The 14654-nt window shown below is 42.8% G+C and overlaps 1 protein-coding gene across 1 annotated transcript in view; it reads left to right on the top strand.

The window, feature by feature from the left end:
* Positions 1-14654, top strand: part of LOC127003830 (trypsin-1-like) — a 28561-nt gene that overhangs the window by 3758 nt on the left and 10149 nt on the right. The window contains exon 2 of the mRNA XM_050870902.1: positions 3338-3434. Coding sequence (XP_050726859.1) covers positions 3338-3434 — 97 coding nt within the window. The remainder of the gene's footprint in view (positions 1-3337; positions 3435-14654) is intronic.

Genomic DNA, 14654 nt, shown 5'->3' with positions numbered 1-14654 from the left:
TTGGCGTTGGAGCTAATGCGTCTCCATGCAGTGACTGGCATTACCTCGAGCGAGAATTATGTACATATACGTAAAGGTTCATCGGCAAGGGAATACATCACCATTAGGAAACCGCTGCGGCCTCCCTTCCCCTCCCTTCCCTCACGTCCTTCCCTCCTTCGCCTTCCAGTCCTTCACTCCTCTCCATCCTTGCACTCTCTATTGTCCTTCCTTCTTCTTTTATTTCATTTTTTCTTCCCCCCTTTCCCTCCCTTCTCCTCTCCTTCTCGCTATTCTTCCCCTCCCTCCCTTGTTAATTTACTTTATCCCCCTTTGTCGCCCTTCTTCCTCTTTTTCCTTCATCCCCTTCCTTCCCCTCTCTTGCATTCCTTCCCTCACTCTTTCCCCTCATACCTTACCTTCCTTCTTTACTTCCTTTATTTTCCTCCCTTTATTCTAACCATCCTTTTTTCCTGTTTCTCCTTTCCCCTTTCCTCTTTCACTAGTCTTCCTTCCTCTCCTCTCCTCCTTTCCTCTTTATCTCCCTCCTACAACACTCTTTTTACCTGCTTTCCTTGTCTCCCCTTCCCTTGCTCCTTCCTTTCCTTCCCCTTCTATTTTTTACCTCCTCTCTTCCCTTCCACCCTCTCCTACCCTCCCTCCCTCCCTCCTCTCTTCTTTGACACACTTCCCTCCATCGTGTCCTTTTCCTCCTTAATATCATTCTAATTCCATCCTCGTCTTTACTCTCTCCTTTTCTCCCTCTGCTCTCCTTCTACTCCTTCTTTTCCAGCGTATCCTTCTCCTCTTTTATCTCCTTTCCCTTCCTTCCATTGTATCCTCCCCCTCCCCTCCTGTCGTATAACCTCCCATTACCCGCCTTTTCGATCCTCTTCTTTGGCCGTCTACACATGACTGGTCTTCCCAAAACATACACTCTACGCCTGGCCGCTCAGCCCTTGCCCTCCCTCTTCACGGCTATCGGGTTGGTATACGAGGAGAACGCTGACCTAGCAGAGTACTGGGGCTTGTGGTTAACCCTGAGGCCCCAAAACACTGTACAGATACGTGAATAAGGCTAGAAGAGTTGTATTGGTCTCCTATTTCCTCTAGCATAGCAGCGTAGCAGAGTTCAATATGGAAAAGCTTTACACCACCACCTCCTTAACGCCCCAGAAGCACTGTGTAGATACGCCGTTACATTTAAAGAGTCTTAGAGGTCTCCGAATGTACTCTGAGGCGCAAGGTTAAAGAAGGAAAGCAAAGAAGAATTCCATTGTTATCACCATCATCTTGACACCTCAAAGCACTGTTATGTTTACACGGCTACAGTTGAAGAGGTATAAAAGTCTTGGAATCTCATCTATATGACAGTGCTGGGTATACAAGGAACAGAGGGAGAGATAAATGTAGTTCTGTGACAACTACCACCACCACTACCATGGCCACCATTACCGTTACGACAGCAGGAGCGCTAACAAAGAAATGAGTTATGCCTCGATAACCAAGGGGAGGAGCGAGAAAATAGGATCAGCAGAAAAGTTAATAGAAGGAAGAGCAGCAAAAAGAGAAAAAAAAGTGAAGAGAGAGAAGGAATTGATGGGAGACAGAAGGACGACGAAGAGCAAGATAACAGCCCCGAGAGAGGGAGGAGAAGGAGGGGGGAGTCAGAGAGGAAGACGGAGAAAACAAAAAACAGAAGAATGGGAGACGAAAGAGAAGCGAAATACAATTTAAGGAGGCGGAGGAAGAGGAGGAGGCAGAGAAAAAGATGAAGAAGAAGTAGAAGAAAAGGAAGAAGAAGAGAAAGGAAAAGAAGAAGAAGAAGAAGATGAAGAAGAAGAACCAGAAGAAGAAAAATGATGGAAAAAACAAGAAATCGGAGATTCGTTTGTCAGGAGGTTAATGTGATGGTTCACTTGATAAAGTAAATCTCTCTCTCTCTCTCTCTCTCTCTCTCTCTCTCTCTCTCACACAACATGATTACCTCTCTGTTCACCATGTAGTATTAATACATTCCATCTTCTTTCTTATCCATCCTTATTCCTGCGAAGCCACGGGACTACTAATTGTTTGGATCATAGGAAGGTGAATAAGAATGAGTGAGTGAGAGAAGCAACTTCAGCAGACGTAGGAATAGGTTCAAATGTAGAAAAATGAGGAAGAACTAGAGATAAAAAAAATAAAGTAGAAAAAGAGAAAGAGGCCGAGACGAAAGAACCAACATCAGAAGCCGTATAAAAATAGAAATGGGAGGAGGAGATGAAGAGAAGGAGGGGGAGGAGATGAAGAGGAGGAGGGGGAGGAGATGAAGGAGGAGGAGGAGGAGGAGAAGAAGAAGAAGAAGGAGAATGAGCCAGCGTCAGCAGTCATGTACCAATGGAAAAAGGAGATAATGAATAAGATAAATAATTAGTAAATGAAGCTGGGATAAAGGCGCATCAGACAGTGGAGCACCATTAACAGTCGCATGAAGAGAAAGAGGAGAAGATGAAGGAGAAGAGGATGGAGATGAAGGAGGAGCAGAGGAAGGAGACGAACGAGAGGTGGAGATGAGGGCGCATCGTGTATTTGCCGGGCTCAAACATGCTCCTCCTCGCCACACACTCGTCTGGCCGAACAAACAGTCCCTCCCGCCGCTCCTCCCGTCACCAGCCTCTGCTCTTTTTGATCCTGTTTCATTTTTTCACGAAGTACTAAAGGCGTCCCGCTCTCAGGTCGGCCCCCGCAACACAGGCTGCTGCATAGATAACAAAAAAAGGATTCGTATTTGCTGTCAGGTTTTTTTTTTTCTTTAGCGTCCAGTCTCCTTTTGTTCTTGTCCTTTGCTTTTGTTTAACTTTAGTAGTAATAGTAGTATGGTTATTATTATTATTATTATTATTATTATTATTATTATTATTATTATTATTATTATTATTATTATTATTATTATTATTATTATTATTATTATTATTATTATTATTATTATTATTATTATCACTATTTCTATTCCTATTATTTTCATCAACTTTTTCTTCTTCTCCTTCCTAATTTTCTTTATATTTTCCTTCATTCTCTTCCTCTTCTTTTCATCCTTACCCCTATTTCTCTTCCTCTTCTTCTTCTTTATATTCTTCTTCTAATTCTTCTTTTCCTTCTTCCTCTTTTCTTTTCCTCCTTTTTTTCTTTTTTTTCTCCCTCTTCTTCTTCTTCTTCTTCTTCTTCTTCCTCTTCTTCCTATTCTTCTTTTTTTTTTCTCTTCATTTTTTTTCTTCCGCCACTTCACTTTTCCTTTGTGCACAGCAGCCGGTCCCACGAAGCAGGCAGGCTGCTGCCGCTCCTACATCTTACTGACTGGTTATGTTCCAATCCTTAGGTGTGCAGGGAACCACGGACGGTCCAGCGGAGTACCCTGAGCTGCTCACTTCCCGCCAGCCCCGTGCCACCATCTTCGTCCCACGCACGCCACAAGAGTAAGTTTATTTGTTTATTTATCTATCAGCGGGAAAGTGGACAAACCAAGGAAAAATTAATGGTAAAAGATTTTTGCCATGGTCTGTTTAACCCATAAATCACTACAGAGGACAGAAAAATCATATTCAGTTCTACAACTCTCTCGATATTCCGCTCTTGGAAAATAATATTTAGTAGAAAAATTGATGATTGAAGTATAATGTATGTGTCATGGCCTTATTGTTTATCATCATCATTCTTGCTGCTTAATATGCAAGAACATTGAATATCAGAGCACACACACACACACACACACACACACACACACACAGCACTGAACGGTTAGCAGGTGTCTATCGGGGGTTGTGTCCCGCCTTCCAGGAGTGTGTTGGTGTAAGATTGCAACCGTTCCCAAAGATCCGGCACCATAGATTCAAAAAACATATGGGAGAAAGGTACTGTCTGGGGATTGCGAGTTCAGTATGATTTACACACACACACACACACACACACACACACACACACACACATACACACACACACTCCTGAGCTGCCAGGCTTCACGGCCTGGCAGACGGAGGTTCGAGCCCCGATCAGGCCGGGATTTTTCCATTGACAAGGAGCGGTTACTGCCCCCCCTTGAGCAAGGCGGATGGGGTGTGTGGTATGTGAACTTGAAGATCAGAGCAGTACTCAGAGATTGACTAAGACTAATGAGCCTCGCTGTAATCTGGAGAGTACTTGCTGGCGATGACGAATCCAGCTCGTGATCAGGGCGTGGGTAAATTACACACACACACACACACACACACACACACACACACACACACACATGCACACGCACGCACGCACACACGCACGTACAGCAAAAAATGTTCACTTATTAGAAGATAGAATGGACAAATGTATATATGTAGTAGAGATCAGACACTCTACAGTGAACACCACAGCTAGGTTAATATAAATAGGAAACTGGACATTCACCCACAGGTGTATTTGACTAAGCGTTCGTCTGCCACTTTGCAGGTTGAGTTTCGTACCTAGCTCCGGCCGAAAAAAATTTTTTTTTCGTTGACAGGAAATTATCTGTCCCCCCGTTAAGTAAGGCAAATGGGGTGTGTGGTGTATGAGGTCTCAGCCGCACCCACAGATCCGTAAACATGTAGCTCCAAGCCCAAAACAAGGAAAGTACTTGCTTGTGATCCCGAGTCAAGCACGTAATCAGACCATGAGTAAATGACACACACACACACACACACACACACACACACACACACACACACACACACGGGTTTCCCCCCAAAGGTCAGCCATCAGCCACCCATCAGATCTACCGAGCAGTGTGATATGGGGGATCAATCAAGGACACTGACGGGCAAGTCAGACTGGTATTCATTCGTTAAATGTTCCCCCTGCCTCGGAACGCATAGATGGAAAGATTATCATTATAATAATCACAATCATGAGCTCTCATGAGTTTACCGCAGGACAACGGTCTTTTCTGACATCTTCACCTGTCTGATCGCCTTTTCCGACGTGCTCCGACATAGGTTCTATTTTCGTCTTTCCACCTAGTTATGTATGATATCAGTGTATCAATCATGCCCCGCCAAAAAAAAAATAGTTTCATCTGCCAACCTGTTGCACTTCCTGATGTTATTTTTCAGTGTAATCCATCTTTCCTGCAGCAAAGGTTCCGCCGTGTTCTATGCCGGCCTGACTATAATTCCAGAGATGCCACACTTACTTAAGTTATCCAAGAATCTGTTATCAGTTACCCCCATGATGTGACTTAACCTGATCTACTTTTTACTCATATTCGCCATTTGAATATATTCAACTGTTGTCTGTTCCGTTACACATGTTATTCGTTTCTTCTCTTCATGTTATACCCAGCCTTTATCTCTCCATTCACCTTTGTGATAGATACGTATCTCTAAAAAGACATCCTTGTTTAGACAATCTCGCACATAAATCAACTCAATGCCTTCCCTACCTTTCCTTTCTAATCTCGACACTTTTTAGCCTCCTTTCATGCTTTCAAGTGTAAAAGATATGTATGCATCTCTTGTATAGACCACCATTGGCAACCTTCCCGATTCATTTCAGGCATTGTTTTACGCTCTTTCCTTACTTCAGGCTTACACCTCTTCCTTTTTATGCCCGAGAAAATGCCACATCCTTAGAGGCCATATTTACTTAGGTTATCTCAAGCAGGGACCACCGTTTTGCCCTGTTTCCCACCTCTTCCCAAGGCACTTTTTTCACCTTTGCTCCTTAAAGCTTACACTTCTCATCTTCCTTCTTTTGGGTTACCGTTGAGCAGCACTAGGTATTCCAAGGGCCTCCTAATGGTATGAGTGATGAGGTGAGCAGGAGAGCGACGTGGCCTGTTCCCTTACGCAACTGTCATTCCACTAAACCAGTTCTCTTTGGGGATGGCTCGGTAGGGGACACGGGAGAGAGAAAGAGAGAAGGATGACGCTGGGTTGAGATGCATGCCTTGGATACTTCGTGATTACCCGCTGTGCTATTAATTCTGCTGCTGCTGCTGTTGTTCATGCTGCTACCACCACCACTATTTCTACAACTCTTTCTTCTGCTACTTCTGCAAACACCGCCACCACCACCACCACCACCACTACTTCTACAACTCTTTCTTCTGCTACTTCTGCAAACACCGCCACCACCACCACCACCACCACTACTTCTATAACTCTTTCTTCTGCTACTTCTGCAAACACCGCCACCACCACCACCACCACCACTATTTCTACAACTCTTTCTTCTGCTACTTCTGCAAACACCGCCACCACCACCACTACTATTTGCACGTCTATTACTTCTGGATTTCCACCTTTTACTACTGTTTCTACAACAACTACTATATTATCTACCAATACCTCCTTAAATCTTGTTTCTGGTTCTTTTACTCTTTCGTCACCATCAACAACTACAACGACAACATCAACTACTACAGCTACTACTACTACTACTACTACTACTACTACTACTGCTGCTGCTGCTGCTACTCCTCCTCCTCCTCCTCCTCCTCCTACTCCCCCTAATCCTCCCCCTCCTCCTCCTTCTCCTCCTCCTCCTCCTACTACTACTACTACTACTACTACTACGACTTCTACTACTACTACTACTACTACTACTACTACTACTACTGGGGATGATGATGATAATGATGATGGTTCTATTTATACTTCTACCACTTCTACTACCACCATCACCACTACCACCTCCATTACTATTATTTCCATTTTTAATTACTCCTGCTGTCACTATCATCACCATCACCTAAACAGCCTCTACTAATGATTTAATTTCCTCTTCAGTAACTTTTATTAACTGCACTACAACCTAAACGGAGACTATAATTATTTACTTCTACTACAAGTACTACCATCACAACCACAACCACTATGTATGCTTCTATTTGAGCTACTCTTTTTATATTACTTCCACTTCTATCTCCTACCACAACCACCACTATGCTACTTTTGTATCAACTCTGGACATCGCTATCATCACCATGTTGCCACCGCTAACATCTCCCATACCGCTTGTCCGTTCGTCTATCAGAGTCCATGCCAAACTTTACGAATCCGCCATTAACAAATCCCCGGGTGAAGTGTGTGTGTGTGTGTGTGTGTGTGTGTGTGAGCATGCCTCCCTCCTGTACCGTAAGTAAACACTCTGAACGGGTAGCACTGAGGTGTGAAAAAAGAATCCATGCCCCTGACTGACCTATGGAACCTACCTTCCCCAATTCTCTCTCTCTCTCTCTCTCTCTCTCTCTCCTTTGCCTTGGCCTTGTTAACCCAGAATGCAGCTTTTTTTATGAAAAAGGTATGAAGTACATGATATTTACAGTTGTCAACTTTCATTGCCTCTTTTTTTTCTCATTCATTATTATATGATTTATAAAAACGTCTGAACTTTTTGGCCGCCTGTACTGTCACCGTTGGTCATATAAAGAACACCACGTCTCACCTTGCCCTATGTATCTGTCTGCGTTAGTCCCTTCAGAATCCCATGAGGAGCTAGTCACCAAGAGCGGGAGGGGTCACAATACCAGCGGACGTGTAAAATGAATCCACTCCCGTTAACTCTTATGGAACGTTTAATCACAGTAAGTTTTGTTGGCTTGGCTCTTAGACTTAAGAGGAATTCTACTTTCTCGCAGGATGACGTAACAAAGTTGAGGTTTTGGTTACCGTTAGGAATTTATTCTCGTGAAAATAATATAATAGTACGATGTAGATCCTTAAGTGTATTCCGTAGGGTTCGCTCTGGAAGTTACAGGGTTTTGAATTTCTTGCAACCAAACTGATCCAGCCAAGTCGAGGATTTGGTCTCAATAAAGTTACAGACCCGTGCAAATACCCGAAAAGGACATTTCGTTGTAGATTACTTCATGTATTTTATAATCTTGGCTCTTCAGCTTAGAGGAACTTGGATTTTCTTCCACCAAGGCAACACATACAAGTCGAAATCTTGATTGCCGTTATGGCTGATCTTATCCTCTCCTTAATACCGAAAAGGAAGTTATATACATTGTAGGTGAGCCAGTGTAATTTATTAGCTTGACTTCAATCCGAGTATTTTCCCAGCAAGATGACGCAATCGTTAAGGTTTAAATTGCCGTTACGACACATCCTCTTATAGACATGTAAATAAATTGTACGGTATAAATTACTCACTGCAGGCATGTCTCCATCATAGAAGACTGAGTTTTCCAGAAAGGTGACGTAACCAATAGGCCCACCTAACATCACCATAGCCGATCCAGGATTCAGTACGTTTCCTAACTTACAGGCGGTAATGTTATAATTGTATTTCGTGAAGAATCCTTATAACCAAAAACTTACTAAAATTATGAGTATTCTTTTTTCTTGAACAGAACATGAATAAACTAAAGAACAATAATATAAAAATACGTTCATATTTTATACGACAACTGTGGCCCGAAGCAGCAGCGCACGCCATTTTGCGAGTATCAGACACCTTAAATAAGCATATTTTTACTGCCCGAACCAGGTGGTGTCGCTTATTGTGACTTCGTGAGCTGTCATATTTATCTATTTGTGTATATTTTATGGAGGCACAACTTACATTACTACTTTCAATTTTACTAGTGACACGAAATTGTGACTGTTTATCACAATAGAATTTCACTCAATTAAGTGACTCAGACACCATAGAAATATTACCAGTGTGTGTATGAATGAATACAAAGATAAGCATAGACTTTGATTTAACTCCAGGATGTCTCGTGGATCATTTATAAATAAAAACAAAAAATCCGGATAGGCTACACTCGAGGAACAAAAACAGTCCCCCCGCCAAGTTTGTACCCCACATTTGGTGATGTTAGGTGCGTTAATTCGAAGTTCGGATTACCGTTACGCGTTATCTCTTCTGACTGAAAAGAGAAAGTAGGCTATAGATGACATTTATTTCATTTAGATCCCCAATACACAGGCAAGCAGAAGGAAATCACGTTAGCCAATATTACCTTTAGTAAGATGAATTAATAGAAACGGGAAGTACGTTTTAGATTACCCACTGTTTATCTTATATTCATTTTGAAGTTCCCCTAAAATTTAGAGACCAGAGCGAGTATTTATCGAGTCATAGCGACTCACATGTTATTTTCAGTAAATTAATAATGCTCTCTCTCTCTCTCTCTCTCTCTCTCTCTCTCTCTCTCTCTCTCTCACACACACACACACACACACACACACACACACAAACGTGCGCGCGCGCGTAGAGCTGTGGCTGAGTGGGCAGACTACGGGCGCAATGTCCTAGAGCAGTGGTTCCCAACCTTTTCAAAGCCACGGGCCAGTCGAGCAAGTGAAAAAAATTCTGTGGATCAATACCATAGGCATAGATCCAAGACATTTATATAGTCCAAATACATATTTTATTTTTTTAGCAATTTAAAATTCAATGGGTCAATATCATGTAATGTAATGTTTCACATCATACAAAGCAAAGTGATTATAAAGGCTAAATTATTCAAATGGACGCCATGGGGGAAAAATACTACACCAACTACAGCACTTAGTACTACAGAAGACATGGAAAAGACTAGCTGTCATGGTGATAGATTCATGTACCTATTGCAAGGTCTATCAGTACAACAAACCGTAATATCTCATGTTTTACAAATGAAATTTGGAATCCATATATAAGTATATTAAATCATGAACAAAATAAAAAGTCACTAGTAACGCAATTTGGCGGACCAGCAAATCATAAGCCACGGACCGGCACCGGTCCGCGGACCATAGGTGACGCAACCACTGTCCGAGAGGACCCGGATTCAAGTCCCGTGTTCAAGCAGGGTTCAAGACCCACCCGCCGCTACAAACTGACAATTTTCAGACATCGCCGAATGGCCTCAGACTGCCCACATGCTGCTTTCTAAATAGAGAATCAAGTGAAGTTTCAGGGAGGCAACATGAGCTGAGTAAGAGTGAGCCTCTATGAAACACTGTTAAAGCCAGCGCCACTAACAGGCTAGGGCCGACCACCAGGCCCTCATGAAAAGCCTACCGGTGCTCTAGGCCAAACACACACACACACACACACACACACACACACACAGTAGACACACCGCTCCGGTAGCTCAGTGGTAAAGCTCTGCGCTGCCGGGCTTTGCGGCCTTGCAGGCGGAGGTTCGAGCCCCGCTCAGGCCGGGATTTTCCCGGTGACAAGGAGCGGTTACTGTCCCCCCATGAGCAAGGGGGATGGAGGGTGTGGTGTGTGAAGGTCCGAGCAGTACCCAGAGATCGACTACAATGAACCTTGCTCTTGTCGGAGGGTACGAGGTGACGAGTCCAGCTCGTGATCAGGCCGTAATGAATTACACACACACACACACACACACACACACATCAGGGTGACAGAGAGGACGTGAACGCGATTCTTTCCGCACATTAACCTTGCTTAAGTATTCCCATTGGGAGGATTGATCCTTGCTTATAGATTTGTCCCATCCATGAAGAGAATATGGACTCAAGTCTTACGGGATTGCTCCACAAGAGGTAGTGGGAGAAGTTACCTGCCAAACAACGATGATGTGATGACTCGAGTGGTTGGTTGGTCGCAAGACGCTCTTTAAGGGGATACGGAACACCTTAGGTCATCTAACTAAACTATCTGGGGTATTGCGATGAAACTTTACAGGTAAGTAGGCATCTATGTTGCCTACATTTTTTACGAGCCAGAACAATGTATGTATACTTATATGTATACTTATACGTATACATGTGCGTATACGTGTAGCGACACTTAAAATTACACAGCACCATTAATACATAACCAAGCACTTTCAGTTTTTGGCTGTGAATAGTCTTTAGGTATGCCTAGAGCCCTATGGCAAATATTCTGAAAGTTTCCCATATAGAAAGGCATAATGGTATTTATTTTATAATGTTCGTCGAACATCGCGTAAAATCGTGGGTTTTTTTTCACTTTTCCTCTTAATACTCCTATCTCCTTTACCCTATCAATAATATCTAGTCATAGGTCCCTAGCTACGTGTACAATCAACATTCCCTGAACATTTCACTTAAATCTGATTAGTTTTAGATTTTCTGCGATTAAAAAGACAAAATTTATCGAACGGAGATATGATCAATTTAAGAAGATAAAGGACCTTTAACTCGGTACATTTAAACCCGCGCCAGACATTTAAAATTTGCGCTGCGAGGAAAACATTGCTCGGGGATTATGTCTACATGGTATAAGAATATTTTTAACCCAGTTTTGCAAAATGCTATATTTGGACCTCCCCCCTCCCCTTCGCGTACCCCCTTAAGGATCGTAAGCGTCTACGACTCTACGTATAGCCACATGTGCTTACCTAGCATTCGTAAGCCTGTGTAACATCATAGTACAAATTTTCGTGTTGACCTGCCTCTACTCGTATTGAGAGACTGTGTGTGTGTGTGTGTGTGTAATTCACCACGGCCTGCTCACTAGTTGGACTCGTAATCGCCAGCAGGTACCCTTCCGACATGAGCAAGTGCTCTTTATCGTCGATCTATGGGTACTGCCAGGACCTCTCACACCACACCCCATTCCCCTTGCTCGAGGGGGGGAGAGTAAACACTCCTTGTCAACGGAAAGAATCCGGCCTGAGCGGGCTCGAATCGCCGCCATGTCACGCTGTGAAGCCTGGCAGCGCAGCGCTCTAACCAGTTGTGCCACGGAGTAGTGTGTGTGTGTGTGTGTGTGTGTGTGTGTGTGTGTGTGTGTGTGTGTGTGTGCAAGTAGACAGATAGATGGGTAAGCAAGTAGACAGACAGAGAGAGAAAAGAGAAAAAGAAAGGACGAAAATTAAGACGCTGAGATAAGTGAGAGAGAGAGAGAGAGAGAGAGAGAGAGAGAGAGAGAGAGAGAGAGAGAGAGAGAGAGAGAGAGAGAGAGAGAGAGAGAGAGAGAGAGAGAGAGAGAGAGAGAGAGAGAGAGAGAGAGAGAGAGAGAATGACATAGAAATACAGACCACACAGACCCCATGGTCCAGACGAGGTGATCTGTCTTTAAATTTAAATGATTCTGCATTAATCGGATCGCTCCAAAACTTTGCATTTCTACTTTAGTTAATATTAAGTTGAAGGAAGTGTCGGTCAAGCTTGTTTTTAAAGGAGTCAATCGTGTTACACTGGACCACTGAAGGTGGGAGCTTATTCCATTCTCGCACTACAACGTTGGTGAAGAAAAATTTAGTGTAATCTGAATTTACTTGTCTACATTCTAGTTTTGTGTCATTATTCCTCATTCGCAAAGTGTCATCGATCATAAACGATTTTGATTTGTCCACATTCGTAAAGCCATTAAGTATTTTAAAACATTCGATCAGTTTTCCTCTAAGGCGACGTTTCTCAAGACAGAACATGTTAAGGGTTGAGAGCCTCTCGTCGTAGGGTTTGTTGCGCAAGGAAGGGATCGTTTTTGTTGACAGACGTTGAACACCTTCTAATTTAGCAATGTCCTTTGCATGGTGGGGAGACCAAAACTGTACCGCATATTCCCAGCGGGGTCTGACTAAACTATTGTTGAGCGGAAGTATTACTTCTTTATTTTTTTAATAAAAAGTTTTTTTTTATAATTAAAGAAGCCCAGCATTCTGTTCGCTTTATTTGCTGAATTGATACATTGCTGTGAGAATTTGAGGTTTGACGCGATTTTGACACCAAGGTCCTTGACGCATTGAACGCTTTTGAGTTTAACACCACGCATTTCGTAATCGAACTTCATATTTCTTGTTCTAGCTTGAAGGACCTGGCACTTATCTACATTAAAGGGCACCTCCCATCTATCAGACCAAGCTGAAATTTTGTGCAAATCCTCTTGGAGGCTTTGTCTGTCTTCGTCAGTGAGAACCGAGTTACCAATCTTAGTGTCGTCTGCAAATTTACTAATGAGATTAGTGATTCCAACGTCCACATCGTTGATGTAACTATGAAGAGCACTGGGCCAAGAACCGATCCCTGAGGGACGCCACTCGTGAGTTAAATCTCTGAGTTAAATCCGTCGATCACCACTCTGTGTTGTCTGTTGCTCAACCAATTCGTGATCCATTGGTGTACTTGACCGTCAATACTTAATTGCTTTAATATGTAAATTATTTTATGGTGTGGAACTTTAACAAACGCTTTCTGGAAATCAAGATAGACTACGTCCAGTGATTTAGTTACGTCATAAACTGAGAAGAGGTCGATATAAAAGGTCAATAGGTTTGATTGGCAGTATCTCTTTTTACAGAAGCCATTTTGTAAATAATTAATGAGTGTCTTTGAAGGTAACTCACAATTTTGTCTCTAACTATGCTCTCGAGTAGCTTACCTACAACTAAAATTAGACTAATGGGCCTGTAATTACCCGGTATTTTTTATCTCCTTTCTTAAAATTCGGTGTTACATTAGCCTTTTTTCCAATCCGAAGGGACGATGCCTTGTCGCAAAAACATATTGAACACGGTTGTGAGAGAGGAGAGTATTTCGCTCTTTGTTTCTTTACGTACGTATAGTATAGGATATACTTTGTCAGGTCCGTGACTTTTATTTGTTGAGAGAGAGAGAGAGAGAGAGAGAGAGAGAGAGAGAGAGAGAGAGAGAGAGAGAGAGAGAGAGAGAGAGAGAGAGAGAGAGAGAGAGAGAGAGAGAGAGAGAGAGAGAGAGAGAGAGAGAGAGAGATTTACATAGAAAATCAGACCACACAGACCCCATGGTCCAGACTAGGTGGTCTGCCCTTAAACCTAAGTGATTCTACATTAATTAGATGGTTCCAAAACGTTACATTTCAACTCGTTAATATTAGGTTCAAGGAAGTGACGGTCGAGCTTGTTTTTAAGGGAGTCAGTCGTGTTACACTGGACCACTGACGGTGGGAGCTTATTCCATTCTCGCACAACAACGTTGGTGAAGAAAAATTTGGTGCAGTCGGAATTTACTTGTCTACATTTGAGTTTTATGCCATTGTTCCTCGTTCGCAAAGTGTCATCGATCATAAACAATTTTGATATGTCTACATTCGTGAAACCATTAAGTATTTAAACAATTCGATCAGTTTTTCTCGTAGGCGACGTTTCTCAAGAGAGAACATGTTAAGGGTAGAAAGCCTTTCTTCGTAGGATTTGTTGCGCAAGGAAGGGATGATTTTTGTTACCCGACGCTGAACACCTTCTAATTTAGCAATGTCCTTTGCATGGTAGGGAGACCAAAACTGTACCGCATATTCCAAGTGGGGTCTGACTAAACTATTGTAGAGCGGAAGTATTACACCTTTATTCTTGAATAAAAAGTTTCTTTTAATGAAGCCCAACATTCTGTTCGCATTATTTGCTGCATCGATGCATTGCTGTGAGAATTTGAGGTTTGACGCGATTTTGACCCCCAGGTCCTTAACGCACTGAACGCTTTTGAGTTTAACGCGCGCATTTCGTAATCGAACTTCTTATTTCTTGTTCCAACTTGAAGGACCTGGCACTTGTCTACGTTATAGGGCATCTCCCATCTATCCGACCAAGCTGAAATTTTGTGCAAATCCTCTTGGAGGCTTTGCCTGTCTTCGTCAGTGAGAGCCGAGTTACCAATCTTTGTGTCGTCTGCAAATTTACTAATGCGATTATTGAGGCCAACATTAAATCCGTCAATTACCACTCTTTGTTGTCTGTTGCTCAACCAATTCGCGATCCATTGGTGTAATTGACCGTC

The sequence above is a fragment of the Eriocheir sinensis genome, chromosome 3 (genome assembly GCF_024679095.1).
Source record: "Eriocheir sinensis breed Jianghai 21 chromosome 3, ASM2467909v1, whole genome shotgun sequence".
Classification (NCBI taxonomy): Eukaryota; Metazoa; Arthropoda; class Malacostraca; order Decapoda; family Varunidae; genus Eriocheir; species Eriocheir sinensis.
Note: the sequence above shows the minus strand (reverse complement) of the source record. Positions and strands in the feature narration are given on the sequence as shown.